The 18981-nt window shown below is 53.2% G+C and overlaps 3 protein-coding genes across 4 annotated transcripts; 1 reads left to right on the forward strand and 2 right to left on the reverse strand.

Annotated features, from left to right (window-relative positions):
- Positions 1-925: 925 nt before the first annotated feature.
- On the forward strand, positions 926-12626 carry TMEM116 (transmembrane protein 116). 2 transcript variants are annotated; one of them, XM_035340202.1, is made up of 11 exons: positions 1096-1271; positions 1421-1467; positions 1594-1657; positions 4834-4965; positions 8637-8741; positions 10259-10308; positions 10735-10818; positions 10902-11040; positions 11125-11269; positions 11384-11457; positions 12003-12626. In XM_035340202.1, the coding sequence occupies exons 1-11, from the start codon at positions 1224-1226 to the stop codon at positions 12201-12203; spliced, it is 1089 nt and encodes a 362-aa protein (XP_035196093.1). In that variant the 5' UTR covers positions 1096-1223; the 3' UTR covers positions 12204-12626. The 2 variants fall into 2 exon arrangements, with proteins under 2 accessions (XP_035196092.1, XP_035196093.1); XM_035340201.1 differs by lacking the exon at positions 1421-1467 and having other exon boundaries at positions 926-1271.
- Positions 12627-13210: 584 nt separating this feature from the next.
- Positions 13211-15606, reverse strand: LOC118174702 (disintegrin and metalloproteinase domain-containing protein 20-like). The gene has a single exon (XM_035340199.1). It carries the CDS (start codon positions 15559-15561, stop codon positions 13225-13227), a length of 2337 nt encoding a protein of 778 aa, XP_035196090.1. The 5' UTR covers positions 15562-15606; the 3' UTR covers positions 13211-13224.
- A 119-nt stretch (positions 15607-15725) lies between these two features.
- Positions 15726-18726, reverse strand: LOC118174701 (disintegrin and metalloproteinase domain-containing protein 21-like). The gene has a single exon (XM_035340198.1). The coding sequence runs from the start codon at positions 18704-18706 to the stop codon at positions 16298-16300; it is 2409 nt and encodes an 802-aa protein (XP_035196089.1). The 5' UTR covers positions 18707-18726; the 3' UTR covers positions 15726-16297.
- Positions 18727-18981: the final 255 nt, after the last annotated feature.

Here is an 18981-nt window from a genome sequence, read left to right on the forward strand (position 1 = left end):
ATGGCCTCGAGGTGCTATTACAAGTAGACTCACCAGTGCAAAAACATGATTTTTCAGAGGCTGATGAGGTAAATTCAGGTGAGCTTCCCTGTGAAGAGGACATCCAGTGCCCGTGCTTTTTGCCTGTCCTTCCTGTCCAGTCTTCATCTCCCTGATTCAGAAGACAGGGAGACAAATACATTGAAAATTTCTGAGCAGTAGTCCCCAGTTTGGAAGAAAGGGAGACAAATACAGACGCTGAAAAGTTCCAAGCAGTAGTCAACGTGAACAAATCTCCAACCGGGTCCTCAGAAGTGAATAGCACTCAAACTAAAGCTTTGACAGCATTTTGCAGAGTTTTAAGTGTTTGAAGATGAGGTCTTGTGACAGGAAGCAAAAGTATTAATTCCTTAAAAGCTCCACCTGCTTTAATGGAGATACCTAGCCCAGGTGCTGAGGGTGCTGTCCGTGCCATGTGGAGCTCAGACGGCTGCTGTGAGGCGCTGTGCTGCTGATCGGGGTCACAGGCTGAAACACCTGCCTCAAGGCTACGCTTCCAGCTCGGCAAAACTCATTTCTGAGGGAGCTTTGCTGCCTTTTGAATCTCGGGGTGGGTACAAGGAGCAGACAATGCTGCAAGATGAAACGTATTAAAAATGCCGTAATAATAATAATAATAAAAATAAACCGGTTCCAATTCATAGCTGACGCTGAGTCTGCTTTCTAGAGAAACTGCTGCTGGTCTCGGGGGTCGGTGGGAAGGCAAAGGCTGAGGAAGGGCCCCGAGCAGGGGGCGAGCGGAGGGAAGGCTCCTGAGGAGACCGCGGCGGCCGCCCCCGGCCCCTCAGCACCGCCCCCGGCCCCTCAGCCGTTCCCGCCCTCCGCTGCCCGCCGGTGGACGCTACGCGGCGCGACAGCGTGCCGAAGCTAAGCAGGGTCGCCTCGGGTCGGCTGCTGGAGGGGCGACGGCGCCAACACATATCGGTCCGGGAGCCCCGCGCCGTTACTGCGGCCGGAGCCGAAGCTCCCGCGGGGGCTGCGCCCCCCATGCCGCCGCCACCGCCCCCGTCTCGCTCCCCCTCAGCCGGCCCTGAGCGCTGGGGGCCGGACCCGGGGCGGGCCGGACGCGGTTGTGGCCCCGGGGCGGAGCGCGGGCGGTGCGCGGAGCCCCGGGAGCGGCGAGGCGGCGGCGGCGGCGGCGGTGGGTTCCCGGTAGGTCCCCGGTGGCTGCCCGGTGGCTGCCCATGGCCCTCCCGGCGACATCGTCCCGGCTGGACGGGGGCTGGCAGGAGGTGAGCGAGCCCCGTCCCCTCACGGTCGGGCCCCGTGGGCTCGGTCCCGGCCCCCCGGGGGCTCCCCGTGGGCTCCCCGCGGGCTCCCCGCGGTCGTGGGGCCGTGGGGTGCCCGCAGGAGGTCCCTGACAGCGCTCCGTGTCCCCCAGGTGTACTCGGCTCTGCAGTGGATCCAGTTCACCATGGCCATGCTCAGGTACCGGCTGGACGGAGGTGGTGCTGCCACGATGGCTTTTTGGGGGGAAAAAAAAAAAAAAAAAGAAAAGAAAAACTGCTCGTCGCAGCGAGCTTCCCTGTGCCAACGTGGGCTTTGTTTTGTCAGTGTTACAGGTTCCAGCTCAATCATTGCCTACGCCGTCTTCCAGAATGCGGTGAGGTCCCCCGAGGTAAGGACTGCGCCTCGCAGAGCCGCGGCGAGGAGCTGGGCCGAGTGGGCCATGGGCGCTGTGGTTAATTAAACTTTGTTTGTTACAGCCAGGAGGCAAAGGGCTGGCCAAGAGCCTGTGTCCGCGCTGACACACGTGTGAGGCTGACCTTGAGCTGTACCTGCACGGGGAGGTGCAGCTCCCTTAGCGCCCCGCAGCTCCTGCCGACGTCCCGTGGGTTTGGTTTTGGGGCTGGGTGGGGATGCCCCTGTAGGAAATGCGTGCGCAAGTCTTTGGGTATGTCTGAGGTTTTTTGACAGGCAGGCGTGCAGCTACAACTGGCACTGGCAGAGGTGCTGCAAGGCTCAGACAAAACCAGACCAGTTTGTTGTGCTGAGCTCCCCAGGGAAGCCCTAAAGATTCCCCTTGGCCGTGCACAGGAACGGTTAACATTGCTCATGCAGCAGAGCCTGGCACAATCCAAGTGCTTCACACGTGCAGACCATGCGTGCAGGGTATCCAGCACATCTGGGATGCATCGGGCATGCTGGTAATCACAGACCTCCAGCCCAAGCCTGCCAGGCTTTTGCTGTCCCCGTCTGTCTGTCCAGGATTGTTTGAGGTGGTGCACAGAGCTGTGTGAAGCTGCAGTTCTTGGCCTGGGATTTGCAGACGTCTGGCAGCCCGGTCTGTGGACCACACAGATAACAGGTTACTGCTCAGAGCAGTAGGATGGTGAAGCTGGCAGCTATGTCGTAACAAAGCTGTCTTTGTACTTCCCTTGCCTTCAATGTTCATCATACATTGTGGGTTTGATCTGCAGCCCACAGACCAGGGAATGCAGTAAATTATCCTCAGAGAAGGAAGTCGTGCAGCCAGGCTAACACCGAGACATCGCTGGATGAAGCAGGGTGGGTTGGAGAACCTGCATCCAGGTTTCCAGGGGAAATTTGCACTGCTTGCATGCAGGGCAGCCTTGCTCCTGGATAGCCAGAGCTTCATGGAAACAGCACACCCAGAACCAGCTGCAGAGATCTCGGTGCATTCCCAGCGAGGAAGGAAAGCTGGGATGGACACCTTCCTGAGCTCGTGCTGCACAAGGTGCTTACCAAAAGTGGTGAAGAACCCTCTGCTCAAGATCCGCAGATCACATCGCCTGCACAGCACCAGGCCTGGTTCTCTCCTGGGGTCCTCCCCGCTGGTGCGGAGTGGAGCTGGGCTTGGCAGGGGTCCCGCTGTGACTCAGCAGCCTCAGCCCGTTGACTTCCATGGCTACAAGCCCGCATCACTCGGGAGCCCTTGTGCTATCGGTCATATGATGTGGCTGCGGCCCGGGAGCTGCACTCTTGCTGTTTAAGGGCTGCACATGGCTCCAAGTCGCAGATGGACCGTTCCTGCTCGAGGGAGTCCAGATGTTTCTGCTCAGATTATTGCAAATCCGGATAGGAGGGATGGATCCCAGCCAGAGTGACCCGTCGGCATCAGGCTTCCAGGCTGTTCTGCTGCCAGCGGGATCCATTGCGGGTGTTTCAAAAGCAGCAAAATCTTCAGTAACTTCCCCATTCTCTTGTCCCCACATTTCTGGTTCTGTGGGCAAATTTGTAAACAATGGGCTGGAAGAAATCCATATCAAAGCTTGCCACAAATAGTTGATTCCCTGTGTCATGAGACTCCAGAGTAAGAAATAAACAGCTCTGGAGGCTGGGAGGAGAAAAATATTATAAACACTTCCCCTCCTACCCCCAGCTGAGGAAATCAAATATTGCGTTCTTGAAACTTGCTTTCGGTCTCTGCCGAGTCAATAAAACTTCAGCATGAGCTGAATCATTCAGAAGAGATGATGGCAAGCGATGAACACGGAATTTCCTCTGTCATGTCAACAGGTTCTCTGCAGGCAGATGTCCCTGGGCGATGACCAGGCAGAGCAAGATCAACATCTGTGCTCCAGCCTGGCAGCTCCAGCCTGGCAGCTCCTCTGAATCATTACGCCTTTACACTCCCTTCCTCTATTTTATAAATACTGTTTGTTTCTTCTTTTCCCTTCTGCAAGTAAGGACTGTGCTGCCTTTTGCTTACGACCGTGCCACCTGCTTCATTTAGGTCTGTGCCAAAAGAGCTCTTCAGCCAGCAGTGGTGCTTCCCTCCGAGGACACGTGGTGCTAGAGAGAGGGGTCTCGTGTTTGGGGGCAAAAGCTGCTGCTTTGTTTATTTGAGGGCTGCTTGGCTCTAACGTGCCGGCACCTGGAAGTGCCCCCAGCCTGTTGTGCCCCTGCCTGCTGGTGCTTCAGCTCTGCGCCGAGGAAAAGCCTGGATTTATCACTGCTCAAAGAGACGTTCATGAACGTGACGATGTCCAGGCTAACTCAAGAACTCAACATGGTCTCTTGTTGCTGGTGGTACAACCTCAGAACTGGAGAGGAAAGGCTGTTTGAGGAGAAACCCCGCAGGAGGCAGAGGGCCTGCCGTGCTGCTGAGTGCAGCGTGGGATCCAGAGGACACCGGGAAGATCTCACCAAAAGCTGCCAGAAGGGCAGCTCAGGTTCAATCAGATGTGCCTTGACTCTCTTCAGTCTTCCTAAGCTCTTTCTGCTCACTCACGGGGACAAGACAAGTATAGCACGACACGCTGGGTGGCAGGCATTTACTTAAAGGACAAAACTGGGGCAAATTTCACCCAAAGGCTCATTTCCCTGAACAAAATCTCAAAATTGAGGCCTCCTAAAAAGTGCCCTTGCTGCATTGGCATGTAAAATGGGTTCAGCCTTAGTCACCAGCTGAAATGCCATCAAACATGTAGGAAAAATGCCTGTTTGGGGTTATTTCAGACCTGAAGGAGGGTTTGTGTTTCCCAGAAGTTTCTCTATCAATTGATTTTGTGAACAGCATCGCTTCTCCCTGCACACCTGCCTCATTCTGCCAACCTGTGGCACCGTGGGCCTTTGAAACGCTTCCTGTGAGGTTTGATGCTGCTCTTGGATCCTGAGGCATTGCTGTGGCAGAGAGGGTGATTAGGGCAGGGTGTCGGCATAGAAGCAGATACAGGAGCAAGAACGAGCAGGGCTTTTCTCTGCCAGGATTGCTGCCCTGCCAGAAGGAGTGACAGCACACCTAGGCAAGGGGACAAGCTGCTGCTGGCGGTGCTCGCGGGGCTGTTGTGAGCACCGCCCGCACCTGCTGACCGATTCCACTTTCCCCAGGTTCGCCCTCTTTTCTACCTGAGCCTCTCCGACCTGTTCCTGAGCATGTGCTGGCTCACCGGGGCGCTGCTCTATAGCACACCGACCTCCAAGCACGATCTCATCTGCTACAACCTGCAAGCCACGGGACAAGTGAGTAGCCTTGGCTTCACAATTCATGACTTTGAGCCCATTACTGTAATTAGCCTCGCCGGTGATCAGAGCGTGGCCGTGGGGAACTGCTCCTAGACAGGCTTTGGCAGAAGCTCCCTGTGCGAACTCCACTTATCAGATCTCTTCGCCTCGTTTGTACGGCAGAGATAACGGTGCTTGGGTTTAGGTCCGGCTGGCTCGCGAGAGGCAGTAAGGAAGGCAGAGAGAGCATGGGATTTTGTGGTTGCAGTGTTTGGGTTACTTCTGCAAAGTGAGTAGATGGGGCTTTATCTATTTCCTCTTGGTCCCGCGCCAAAGATTATCTCTGTGCCTCCCATGCTGCAGCTTTCCTATTCCTCTTCGTGCTTCCTCCACCCTGGGCAGGAGCAGATGCGTTCTGCCATTCACTTTTGCTCGGACTGAACACCTTTCTCAAAGAGCCGCGCCCTTCCTGAGCTCGCTGGCCTGGCCCTGTGCTCTCTCAAGTCCCGAGGATGCTCAGGGGCTGCTCTATCTGTGCAACCTCAGCCCCGTGCCCCAGCGATTTCGGCTGCTTTCCAGTGCTCTGGGATGACTTCTGAGCCTCACTGGAGTGGAACGAGGGAAATGCTGTTTTCCTGACGGTTTGCTCGTGTCTCACCAAGTTCCCACTTCGAAATTAGGCCCCGCAAATCACTGCTCTTGAAAAACTGCGGGGCACAGCTGAGCCGGGGCCGGGGCGGTGGTTTGTGAGCGGTGACCTCTGGGCTTAACGGTTCCCTTCTAAAGCGCCCACAAAAACGTGGCTGGGAAGAGCAAGCGGCTGTGGAAGTGCTCACACCGTGTGTGTCTGGGGACGCGTGTGTGCAGCCCGGCGTTATTTCACAGCTGTGTCTGGGGGTGAAGTTGTAGTGTGATGGTGCGTAGAGCTCAGCGAGCAGCTGCTCCACTGCTGGCTTCTCTCTGCTTTCCCAAGCTGTGCTGCTGGGGAAGCAGCGCAACACGTTCGCCGCAGCGTGATTTGGTTATCTGGGAATGAAGCAGAACGGTATCAGAGATGTCTTTTAGATGGTGGTACGGGGGAAAGTGAGAACAGCTCGGGAGAGGCTTTTCAGAGCCTGAAGGCAGAAGGAGCCGGCAGGACCAGGGGGGTTGCAGAGGGGTTGTAGAGATGTTTCCCTCGCAGCTTTGCCTGGGGGACAGCTCTTGAAGTTCGGTGCTGGAGTGAGCTTCTTATGGCCTGGAGAACACAGACTGCGGTGCTGGTATGAGCTCGTGCACTTCTAGCTCTTTACCAGCCTGTGTCCAGTCTTCTAAGGGAAGGGGCAATGCAGGAGCTTTATGTCCACACCAGAAACAGCAGCGTGAGTAGGCAGAGCTGGCCCCAGGTGAGTCCTTGCAGGACCTGCCTTTGTCCCGGCCCCACGGGGACAGTCAGGGTGCCGTGGGGTGCGGGGTGCCTGCCCCATCCCGAGCTCAGCCGCGGGGACAGCCGAGCCGGCTTGTGTCTGGCAAGAGCTCTGGCTGCTGTTTGCTCTGGGAGAAATTAAAACAAACGGAGCACTTGCTATAGCAACAGTGCCCGCACGGCGCACGTGATGCGGCGCAGGACACCTCCTTGCTCAACCCCAGCAGTGCCCGTGTGTGGTGGGAACATCTCGTGCGTAAGTAGGAGCCAGCAACAGGTTTGACCAGCGCCTTCTGAAGAATATAAGTGATCTGTAACCAAATGAAATGAAGGAACGGCTCCCGGCCCTGTCCGGCCTGCGCGCAGAGGAGAAGTCTTGCAAGGGTTGCATTCCTGGGTGTCTCATAAATCCACCTGGCTGGTTTGCACACAAACACCTGAAAGCTGTGAAACATGCTGAATGACGGGGGGGGGACAGGCTCAGCACTGGTGTTTGCAGACCCACAGCACACCCCGTGTGGTCTGGTGGTCTCAGGGGATCGCCTTAGGATCAGGGCAGCGTTCTGGCTTATGCAAGCTGTTGACCATCACGTCGTTGCCAAAGGGCTGAAGCTACTGCCAGGGGAACTTCCTTAGCATCCATACCGTGTCCTAAAGCAGGAGGTGGCTTTATTTCATGGACATTTCCTGTTTTGGCCCCAGGCTCTTGGTTGAACTCATGCTATTAGATGTAAATAGTGCTCCCTTCCGCCGTTCCTTCCTTTGCTCTTTCCTTCTCCCTGCTTTGCCGTTGCATTGCAACCGTGAAGCCCAGGACAGAGATTGTGGTTATAATTGCACAGTTCCCCCACATTCTTCCAGTTCAGTTCCAGTGGCCTAATAATGTCCTGGCAAGCTCCGCTCACGCCGCTGAGCACAATGGGGAGCCACAGAAGTGTTATAATGAAGGGCTCTCGTGTCTCCCTGTATCTGCAGGGCCGCCCGCAGCCCCCGAGGTGGGGCTCAGGGGAGCAGAACTCCCTGCTCCTCCTGCCTTCAGGCGGCTTCAAGAGTGGGTTTGAGTTCCCTCTCCCAACGAATGCAGCGCTGACACTTTGTGAGCCCTCCGAGGCATTTTTGAAGTACAAGAGAATTATCTTTGTGGGCTGCTTTGGTGACCTTCTCTGGAAGTAATTGAAGAAGGGCAACAAACCCTCATTAAACCTCCTCTAATGAGCTGGGAGGTCACGGTAACATTCGCGCTGCGGTGTTGCAGTCCCTCGGACTCAGCCTCTCGAGAACCAGCCAAGAGCGTTTGCACCCTCAGTGAAGGAGACCGAGTTTATTTAGTGACTTATTCCTGGACTTTGGTGATACCGGGCTGACAAACCTGTGCTCCTTGCTTCTTTGGCAGAGGGTAGCAAATCCACAGAAAAAAAATTCACTTGTCCAGCCCTTCCTCTTTGCCTTTGCCACTGAAGCATGTGTTTCCTGTAACCAGCCCAGCACACGCATATATATAGTAAGGTTAGGTGGCTCTGTTTGTACTTGCCTGCCTCGAGCAACCATTGCTGGGGAGCCAGAAGAAACGCAAGAAAGATTTGTTCTCTTTACAGGAGATTTTAGGTGTTCGGTTTTACCTCAAGCTGCAATCAAGGGCTGGGAAATTCCTTGTGGGAAATGGTGTTTTGTAGCTTTTCTTTCCTCTTTTGTATCCGCGGAGGGAAAAGGATTCTTTGCATGTTACATCTGGCTCACTGTGCAATTGTTGTAGTCTCTGCCCCCGCTTTCCTCTTCATGTATACGATTGTTTTCCATTTCCGTGAATTCACCGGGCAGTGAGCTCACTGCAGGAGAAAAAAAATCTCATTGCCATGTCTGTGTTGTGTTTTCCAGTGGATGCAGCATAGAGACGGTCAAAGTGCCTTTGAACCTTTTTGTGTTGTCAGAATTTGGGCCAAAAAACAAACCAAGTCACAAAGATGGGTATTTGAAGGCGAGCCCTCCTGTCACCAGCTCTCCTGTCCCTGATTTGGGGCCAAAGTGAAGCCCCCTTTGTGCAGGACAAGGCGAGCCCCCTCCTCTTCCTGGCTCTTCCCAGGCTGTGTCCCACTGCAGCCCAGCGGACGAGCACGGGGGCTCAGGAGGGCTGTGGGTGCAGATCCGTCCGGTACCGGCGCTGTGTGGGATCCACACCTCTGGCAGGCCCCCATACCCTGCCTTTGGCCCATCGTTCATCAGCGATGAACCAAAGCTGCTGCAGGAGCTCTTGTCCGAGGGCTGAAATCCTGGCTGTGTTCCTCAGGTGTTCTACGTGGCCTCTTTTCTGTACACTGTCAACTACACCTGGCATCTGTACAGGGACCTGAAGATGAAATACAACCAGAGCCTCAACAGGATGCCCCCCACGGTGAGTAGGACCGATGTACAGCAGCCGCTGGGGACCAACTGGGGGGTTCTGGTGGGGTTTGGGAGGCGCATCCAAGGCAGCAGACCTTGCCACAGGGACTTTGGAGGCCGGCTGGATGAATTGGCGTATCTTGCCGTGCCACTGAGGTCAGCAGAGTTACAGCTGGCTCTGCTCTAGGATCTCAGTGAAGGATTGGGCTGCCAAGGCCAAAAGAGGCAAAAGCAAACGGCAGTGCACGCCTCAGAGCAGAGAAGGCTCAGGACCGGTGAAGTTCTCCCACAGCAGGGCAGTTTGTACCAGTCAGGTAGCTGGTTTGTTGCTGTCACTGCCTTCTGCCTGTGCATGGCAGAGCAATGACTTGCTACGGGACAGGAAAGCAGGGGGAGCCTGGGCAGTCCAGAACTGAGAAGTGGCAATTTCTGTCCTCCCCGGGTGTCGTACAGGCTTTGAGAGCATCAGCAGTGTGTTGTAGGAGCTTGAGATGGGAGGTGTGACGAAAGGGAGCTAGTGATAAAAGGAGGGGTTGGCTCCCTGAACAACGGGCGGTCCTGCCTTCATCATCGCTGACCTTTACGAAAGCCCATCTGGGAGCCGGTGCGATCGCTGGGAACCGAGGAACGAGGACGTAGTGCTCAAAAAGCACTCGTTGACTTAGAGGCTAAACAAACACTTCACTTGCCATGTGATCGAAATCTCTGCCTGCAGTTCCTCACACCTGGCGAAACCGTGAGGCACTGCCACTGCTCTAACTGCAGTTCCTCCTGCTGTGTTACTGCAGGACAGCAGACTCCTTATGCAGCTCTTCCCACCGAACACATCATCCCCATCCCTGTATACCGCTTTTCCCTTCCCCAGACCTTTGCTGTGGGCAGCAAACCGTGTCTCAGGCACTCCACCTGTCTGTGCAGGAGCAGCAGGCTGGGCGGATGGCTGTGTTTCAAGGGCTCTTGTCCCTAGGGTTTGGATCCACTTCTAGGATTGGTTTCCTTCCTGGTCTCCCGTTCAAAACACAGCACCTACAATACATTCCCCAACGCTGCCGCTGTGCCTGCGTCGTATTGTCACAGCTGGTGTGTGGATGCCAGCTGCCAGAGTATTTCCTGAGCTGAGGCCAGGACACTCCAGGCTGCCTGCATTTCTTCATCAGGACATGAAGTTTCTGAGGGGTGGGGTTGGGTTGAATGAATGAGCAGCACAACGCATGAGTAAGTTACACCAGGGAGCTCACCAAGCGTCTGCTACTTGTCTGGCTCTAAGTGCCCTTCTCAGCCCTGGCCTTGAAGGAGAACACGTCAGTGAGCTGGAGGAGGTGTCGGTTGGTCCTTTGGCACATCAGCACGCACTGAGCCTGGCGGTGTTCATTCAGAGCAAAGTGGGAGGAAGCATTTGTACTTGGTCTGGGCATTAACCAGCAGTTCTAGGATCCAGAGCTGCTGAGGCACTCCCTGGGAGCCGGTTCCTGGGAGCCAGTGGCTGTATGGAAATGACCGTTTCATTAAGCTCTTTGGACTTTGCAGGTTGTAGGTTACGCGAGCTGTGTTGGCCGAGCAGTAACGATCTCGTCCAGGTAAGATTCGTTTCTGGCAGAACGCTGTGGGTTTGGTAAACTGCAGCGTCCTGATCCCGGCTTCCAGCTTGTTTTGGAGCAAATTTTACTAAAACCCGTGTTTGTCAGTTAGCTCATCAGTGGCAGCAGAGTGACCTAATGAAATCAGAGCAAGAGTCTGTGGATTTAAGGGCCTTTCTCCAGCCAAGTTAGCTATAACTGTATAAACTTTATTTATTTATTTATTTTCAGAAAGTGCGCCCTTTACTAATTGCCTGTACAGGTGAAAGTGTGGAAGTTAGCAAAGCTGGTGAAATACTCCTCCAGAGCAGCATCAGTGAAAACAATTTCCAAGTCCTCTGTAGTGACAGGAGACAGAACAAGGAGTGCTTGGCTGGGGGCAGGAGAACTGCAGTGCAGTAACCGTGCTGTTGTCCTCTCTCCTAGCCTGGTCCCTTTTCTTCTAATGGTGCCTGTGTTTTGCGTGGGCAACACCAGCAATTGCTACCAGAACTTCAGTCAGAAGCACGGGTAAGCTTCACGCCTCTCTCTGAAAGAGCCTCACCACTTCTGAGGCACGCCAAGAGCTCAGTCAGTTTCCTTTCTCCCCGCAGATGTCTCCTGATGCACACAGAAGAAGCTGTGCCCACCAACGAGCCACTGATGCTCAATGGCTCTGTTTGCCGTGTGATGCATTTCTATGGTGTGGGGGTCTTCCTCGTTTCCTTTCTGATCAGCTTCGTAGCCATTCTGGTAAGAAACGTAGTCCTAGATAAAGAAGCCAGATCGGAGCAGGTGTCCAAAATTCAAGCAGTGATACATGCTTATTCTTTGTAGGTTGTGCTCGTTCAAGCCCGAGGTTTGTACAAGAGGTTTGTAAACTCCACAGGATTCCTGGGGGACCAGCAGTGGGCCATGATTAAGATGGTGGAACAACGAGTGGTTTTCTACCCCATCGCATTCTTCTGCTGCTGGGCCCCAGGTTAGCAGAGCGCTGAGTTACTTTCACAATATTCTCGTGAGACGTAGTGCCTGGCAATGAAACTCAAAGGAGGTGGGGTTAAAGCAATACCCTTTTGACACTCCCTTTTCACAGCTGTCCTACTCGGAATTCTGAAGCTGGCGGTTTCAACAAGCAGCAAAATCTACATGGCTTTTCTCATTCTACAGGTAAAGTCGTCATCTGCATCCTCCCATGTTTTGCTTTCTCTGCTTGAACTGTCGTCTGTTAGCGTTTGCCTGTTTCTCATCTCTGCTCAACAAAGCTTTTTCCTAGCTACAACTATGACTGCTCTATGAGCTTAAGTCAGATTTATGCTGTTGGTTGGCAAAGATCTTTGCTAGTTGCTGTGTTTTTCACAGGCTTAAAAAGGTCTCAGTAACCAAAATCACAGCATCGTGGAGATGGTAGCAAATAGGACTGGGAGGGATCCTCAGAATTCAGTTAGGTTTTTCCCTTTCTGTGAAAGTCTCTAAATGCAATTCCTTCCCAACACTTGTCCAGCTGCCTGATGTGCCTGAGGCAGCATTTCGCAAAGATTATTAAAATAACCGTGAGATTCCTGTGTCGTATGGGGACGCAGACAGATAAAATCGTGCTGGAAGTGGGAGGCCTGACAAAATGTGCCAGGTTTGACAGCCTGGGAGGGAGCTTCTGAGTGCTTTGCAGTGCTGGCTGACGAGACAGCCCTGATCTCTGCTGCTGTCCCTCCCAGGCACTGACAGCAGCTTCCCAGGGACTTCTGAACTGCATTGTGTACGGCTGGACGCAGCACATCTTCCTCTCCCTCAAACGCAACGCCTGCCGCGACGTTGACACTCAGACTCCTCTCCTGCGCTCCCAGAAGAAGTTCTACGACAGCACGCTCCCCGCCAGCCCTCCAGACGCAGAGGTGCCCACGTCCACCCTGCTCTGATGCGTCCCTGCAGCGAAAGGAGAACAGGCAGCGTGCCAGCGGGGCCTCATCTCATTTCAGCAATGTCAGCTACAACTGGTAGCGGCTGTCGTGGCGTGCGCTGCTGTCAGCAGCACAGGTAACCGGTGTGCTGGAAGAGCCTGAGCAGATCTGTCAGAAAAGCACTTTCAGTGAAGGTAGTTATTTATTTTACAGATTTGTATGGACTTTAAAGGGATTCTTTAAACATGGTAAATCTTTAGTACTACAGACTTTCTCCTTACAGAAATATCTCTAGAAATGCATTGAATTATGTACAACAGCTCAGAGATCTAGTACAGCTCCTTTGAGGGCAGATGCTCAAAGGATGTTTTAATTTTTTAACTGTTTGTCAGGTATTTGCCCTTACAAGTTATCATTAAAGCAAAGGTGAATATTTTTAAATCTCTGACTTTCGATTCAATATAAAAATAAGAACATGTACCCTGCTGATAGCCAACGGCATGGAATGAAAAGATGTAAAGTAGCAGAAAAAGAACAGCACTCACTTCCATGCCTTGACTTTTCCCACATCTCCCTTCTGGCCTTCAGGCCAACTTCTGTTCAGCTACAGTACTCAGAAAAATGAGCTTCCTCAACCCAGTGGAGCATCCCTTGTGAACCAGGAGAGCAGGACTTTGCATGAATCTGTCTGTGCTTGTCTAGATGCTCAAGTGAATTACTTACTAAGACCCCACCATTGTACAGGAAATAAAACAGGTTTTTAGCTACACTGAAAGGAGAACAACCCTATAACTTTTATGCTCTTTAAATTCTCATAGCTTCACTTTCCAGGTCCAACCCACATTTATTTACATAGTTGGTAGTACAAGAAGAGGAAATACTCAGGTTTTGTGTAACTTTTATACAGTTTACACAGTTACATTGTGTAAAACGCTTTGCACAGATTTCCTGGGACTAGCAGTCTGTTTTCAGAGATATCCACAGGGCCTGCAGTCCTTTCTGAAGCTCAGCTGATGGGACTCCCACTGCTTTCATTCTTTTAAACATCATCATCATCTTCTTCCTTGTTCTGCTCCTCACCTTCAGGAGCCTCAGATGCCTCTGTGGATGAACTTGTAGTGAAAAACGCAGCTATTACATTTATGTATTTGATTGCAGCAATGAGGAGAGCGACCAGAACGATGGCAACGGGAACAGCGATCCCCATTGCAGTCCCAAAAGCTTTATTTTGGACAGCCTCTGCCGTGGAGACTTTTAAGTGTGGTGGGGGGCCACTGTCCACACTCCCTCCCAGGCCATGGAACTGGCAGTAAGGGGGGGCCCAGCCAGCTTTGCAGTGGCAGTGTTCAAGGTTGTTGCAAACCCCTTTCCCCTGGCACAAAACGTTTGCATCGCACTTTGTTCCGACCACGGCGTCTGTGCATGTCTTGTTAATACAGATCTTTTCTTGACCACATCTGGTGCCATCAAGTCCTCCTCCTATATCAGGTGTATCTATGCCAGCACGGTAGGCTGTGCCCCAGCACCAACCCTCAGACCCCGGCATCTGAATGATGGTTTCAGACCCCTCCAGAAAGGGTATCCTCCTTACATTCACACACTGCAGCCTTCCGCACAGAGCATTTTGGGGTTTACATTCTACAAAAGCAACTTCATTCCCATCACCACCGCAGTTGCCAAATCGATCCCCTTTCGTGTTCTGCTCTTTGAAGCAGCTTTCTGGAGCACCCCGAGCTTCGTTCCCGAAGACTTTTCTGCATAGCTTGTCATAAGTTGCACATTTCCCACGGTAGCAGTAGCCATTGTCGCTGCATTGCGTCCCGTCGTGCATGTACAGATCCTCTGGGCACCACTCGGAAGTCCCATTGCAATACTCGGGTAAGTCACACTCATCCACCTCTGACCTGCACTTGTATCCCGCAGCACGGAAGTGGCATTTCTGACAACACTGCCCAACGGAGCAGACAGCCCCCGGCTTCAGCCTGCAGTCTTGGTAGCAGCAGGGGTTACCTTGGCAGTGCTGCGGCCCCCCGCAGTCACACTGCTCCCCCTCATCTATCACCTTGTTGCCACAATGCTTAAAATAGAAAAATCTGTTGGGCTCGGGGATGTTGTTTAAGCATTCACCGTCCCCTCTGCTGAGCAGGTCTAAAAAGCTCTGAAGGCTGCAGTTGCTGAAAGCCGCGGCGCCATTGAGCGACTCGCCCGTCATGTAGCACTTGGTGGCTTTTCCACACACACACTCTTTTTTGTCATGCTCCATCCCCAGATTGTGACCCAGCTCGTGAGTGAAAATAATTGAAAAGGTTATGAAATCTCTTCGTATGTGAGACACAACACCTGACTGATAACCAGGGTAGCAGATGCTACCTACATAGGCCAGCCCGACGATGAGTCCGAAGTCTGTGTAAGTAAATAAATGTGCAATGTCATATTTCATCCTATTAGAAAGATCTATATTTCCCCAGTTATTAAAATTTGTAAGAACTTCTTGTATATCCAGGCTGTACCTGATTAAGTTGCCATGCGTCCAGATCTCCAGCCCAATGAGACAGATGCGAACTTTCAGAGGATAATAGTATGTTTCTGATAAATTGATTGTATCTGTAACCAGAAGCATCACAGAGGTTTCATTGCTCCCTTGGAAAGAAAACAGCTGGTAGTCCACCACAATAAATATCTCGACATACCTGGTGTGCATCAGAATCTGAGACAAGTCTTGCTTCGTTGAGGGTATTTTAATACCCATCAAGCCTGGTTGCTTTTGGATCACTTCATCAGTCAATCCACACGTCAAAGACTTGTCCTGGGTCATCTTTCGTCGATAGAGAAGGTGCTGGAAGGTCAGGGACCCCGGCACAGGCTCGATGCCATAGCTCAGGTTCCCAATTTTCAGCCGTCCCCTCAGACCCGAGCAGGTGCTCAGCGCCACGAGGGAGCCGGGGCTGCCCTCCACGTAGCCCAGGTAGTAGCACTCCTCGGGGACGTGGGGCTGCTCCACCACCCTCCTCCCTCGGGGGCTGTAGGTGATGACCGGCAGGTTTTTCACCACAAGTCCCCTCGTCTGCGTGAGGTGGACGACGCGGTTCTCACCCTCCACCCTGATGACATAGGACACCTCTCCCAGTGCTGCCCGGCCTACCACGGGGGACAGCTTTTTTGGCCGGATTACCTCATGCACAGCGTAGCCGGGTGGTGGGCGATGGCCGCCTGCCCCGGGGAGGAGAGGAGCCGCCAGCACCACCCAGATGCCCAGCCTGAGGAGCAGGGCTTTCGCCCGGCCGCCATGGCCTGCCTGGAGCCACCTCGCCACCACGGCCTTCAAAATGGAGGTCAGATACCTCAGGGAGGGCTCTGCCAACCCTCGCATGGACATCTTGATCGTATCTCCCTTGAGGGACTCAACTGGTGGCTGTGGCAGAGCAGGCACCTCACAGCTGGTGTCCTGCAGCTGATCCCCTCAGCGCTGCTCAGGAAGGTTCCGGAAAGGCCGCGGCCCTCCTGGCTGCCATGCCGTGAGGTGACGGGGATGAAGGCCACACATCCCTGCTGCGCTTCGCTCTCTGGGGCACTCTGAGGGCTGAGGCAGCTCTGGGGGAGCTGCCGCCGCTCTTCCCTTGCTGCTCCGTGAGATTTGAGGAGCTGGGTGTCCTCAATACCCCCTCCACCTCCTCCCAAAAGGGAAATCCCTGCCCAAAGACTGCCTGCGAAGTGCAGTTTCTGAGATTTAACCACAACAGCACTCCTCACAGGATAGATTCCACCCATCCCTCTACAACAGCTGACGCCTGTCTCAGTCGTGGCCGTGTCTGCCAGTGCAAACGTGCAGGAGCATTTCAAACTAACCTGAGCCTCTCTGTCATTTTCGTCGTTTTTTTTTTTTTTTTTTCCTACTGAGGTGTATGAAAACAATTTCTTTTTGCTATTCTACAGCTATTCTAACTGTACCCTTGAATCCAGATCAATTTTAAATAAGTCCATTGCAGCTGTGAGGATGAAGCTGAGTCCTGCTTTCCACTGCTGCCACATGAGGTCCTTTGCAGGGCAGTTTTGCCTCTCGGCTGGTTTAGAGCTGTCTTCTTCCACCTAGTCCTTCACATCCCCTCAGGAGCCTATTCTCTAGACCGAAAGGATCCGACCGCCCTGCTTAATACTCGGGATGCTCTGAGCTTTCTCACCCGGTCAATGACAAGTGCTGTGAGTACCACACTGGTAATGGTTAGCATGGTAATCCTGACGATGAATTTTAAAAGCCCCTTCTTAGTGACTGGCGTAGGCCCACTGTCGATGCTTCCCCCAAAGCCAACAAACTGGCAGTTGGGAGGTGCCCAGCCACTGTCGCAGTGGCAGTTTCCTTTGCTGTTGCAAATGCCTTTTCCTCTGCATGTTCTCTGGGCAGAACAGCTGGGTGCCAAGTACTTCTCCCTGAGGACGCACGTCCGGTTAATGCAGATCTTCTTCACCCCGCACTGTGTGCCGTCCTCAATGACTCCAGCATCCAAGGTGTTCATGCCCAAGTGGTAGTCTGTGCCCCAGCACAAGGTACCGTCCACTGGGGTTTGAATGATGGTTGAGTGCTCTTCCAGCCAAGGTAGATGCCTAACGTTAGTACACTGCACCCTCCCACACAGGATATTTTCTAGCTTACATTTCTGAAATTTGGTATCTAGCCCATCTCCCCAGCAATTGCCAAACCGATCCCCTTTCATGTTCAGCTCCTTGTAACATTTTAGTGGAGCAGGCTCTGCTTTCTCGCCAAAGATGTTCCTACACTGTAACGTGCGTGATTTGCATTTGCCTGAGTAACAGTAGCCGTCCTCAGCGCATGCCATCCCATCTTGCTTGGCCACATCTGCTGGGCAATGCTCAGATGTCCCGTTGCAATATTCAGGCAGGTCACACGGGTCGGTGCTCTCCCTGCACACTTCTCCTTCTGGGAGAGGCTTGCAATTCTTGCAGCAGAGTCCAGAAGTGCAAATGGCTCCTTCTTTCTTTTGGCAGTTGTTATTACAACAAGGGTCCAATTTACATTGTGCTTCTGAACCACAGTCACACTCCTCCCCGAGCTCCAGGACACCGTTCCCACAGCGCTGCGGTACAAACGTCATTACTGATGCGGGGATGTTATTCAGACAGTGTCCTCGCCCTGACGCTATAAAATCAAAATAGTACCTTGTGCTGCAGTTGCTGAATTCATAGCTCACTGTGCTCTGTGCGTTCATGATGCATTTAGAGGCATTTCCACACCTGCAGTACTTGTCATCATGATCGATGCCAAGGACATACCCTAACTCGTGGGCAACATGGACAGCAGTGTCCATGTAAGTCTGCTTGGCAAACGAAACAACAGCAGAAGCACGTTTTCTATCACAAGCGCTGGCGAAGTTTGATTTGCCGCTCCTGTACAATGCTCTCGTGCTGTGACCAAAGTCCAACGAGGCAAACAGACACCCCACATCATGTGCAACATGCGTAGGGCTTTGCTGGATCTGCCAAAGATTAAAATTGTGAAGGACCTCAGTTAGGTTTTTGGTAATACTGATCGGGTTCTTCTCTGTCCAAATCTCTAGCACAGCTAATAGCACACGAAGGCGGAAAGAAGAAAACAGCCCGTCCACCAGATTGATTATTTCAATAACTTCCAACGTCACGTTAGTTATATGTCCACCGAAAGCGTCAAACCCTTCCTTGTCCACCACGACAAGGAGTTCCAGATACCGCATGCGCCCCCAGGGCTGGAATTGCCCCTTTGCTGTACCACGACCTGGAAACTGTCTGCCTCTCCGGGGCGTTTTGTAGATCACCGTTCCAGGAACCGCCACCTCCCTCTGCAACAGAAGATACTCAGATGCAGAGGAAGCTGCCAGGGGCTCGATGCTGTAGCTCATGTTTCCAATCTGCAGCAGTCCTCTGAGCCCAGAGCAGGTAGTCAGAGTCACCGTGGAGTCTGGGATGCCTTCCACATAGCCGCGGTAATAACAGTCTGGTAGCACACGGGGCTGTTCGACCATGATTTTCCCTTGAGAGTCACGAGTGAATATAGGGAGGTTTTTTATTATGAAGTCTTTCTTCTGCCTGAGGTGAATGGTATAATTTACCCCCTGAATGCTGATGATGTAGGACATGCTGTCCTGGCTGGCTTTCCCTGCCTTGGTGCCAAGTTTCCTTGGAATGACTATCTCATAGGCTGCATGGCCCCAGGTGGGCCGGGGGCTGCAGTCTGCGCAGGGCAGCAGGAGCACCAGGAGCAAGAAGCAGCCCAGCGTGAGGAGAACCCTGCTCACCATCAGGACACACCTTGGCACAACCCACAGCTGCGTCTGGCTGAAGCCACGGTCACTGGCACGGGGCGGGAAGCAAAGCAGAGCTGCTCTTGGGGCTGGCATCCAGCTGGAATGGAAGGGCCTGAGGAGAGACCGTTTCTCCAGCTCCACTTCGAACACAAACATTCCACGGGTCCACAGGGAGGACAGGAGCTGTGCTCCAGGCACCAGCAGGAGCAGCATCCCATTAAATCCCATCCCATCCCACCACTAACAGCCTGCTGCGCCCTGCCTGGGCTGACCCCATTTGCTGAGAGCGCGACAAGCCAGTGCTGCTACAGCAATTTGTTTAAAAGGGGATTAAGCCTTCCTAAGTGGAAAGCAACAGAAGATTACCAGGAAAACAATGAGGATTTGGTTGCTAATGGGTTCATTGCAGGGTTAGAGCCTGCAGTGGCTGTTGACAGATATCCTTGCAGGGCACATCACTCAGCTGAGTGCTTGTCACCAAATGATTTAACTGTTCAAGGGAA

The sequence above is a fragment of the Oxyura jamaicensis genome, chromosome 15, assembly GCF_011077185.1.
Source record: "Oxyura jamaicensis isolate SHBP4307 breed ruddy duck chromosome 15, BPBGC_Ojam_1.0, whole genome shotgun sequence".
Lineage (NCBI taxonomy): Eukaryota > Metazoa > Chordata > Aves > Anseriformes > Anatidae > Oxyura > Oxyura jamaicensis.

What these genes read in the sequence shown, in the direction of transcription:
- TMEM116 (XM_035340201.1), top strand. Translation starts at nt 1,027, where the DNA reads ATGCCGCCGCCACCGCCCCCGTCTCGCTCCCCCTCAGCCGGCCCTGAG. An exon ending in GCAGTAACGATCTCGTCCAG is followed by an intron (nt 10,309 to 10,734) that starts GTAAGATTCGTT and finishes CCTCTCTCCTAG; the next exon opens with CCTGGTCCCTTTTCTTCTAA. An exon ending in CTTCTGCTGCTGGGCCCCAG is followed by an intron (nt 11,270 to 11,383) that starts GTTAGCAGAGCG and finishes CCCTTTTCACAG; the next exon opens with CTGTCCTACTCGGAATTCTG.
- LOC118174702 (XM_035340199.1), bottom strand. Translation starts at nt 15,561, where the DNA reads ATGTCCATGCGAGGGTTGGCAGAGCCCTCCCTGAGGTATCTGACCTCC.
- LOC118174701 (XM_035340198.1), bottom strand. Translation starts at nt 18,706, where the DNA reads ATGGGATTTAATGGGATGCTGCTCCTGCTGGTGCCTGGAGCACAGCTC.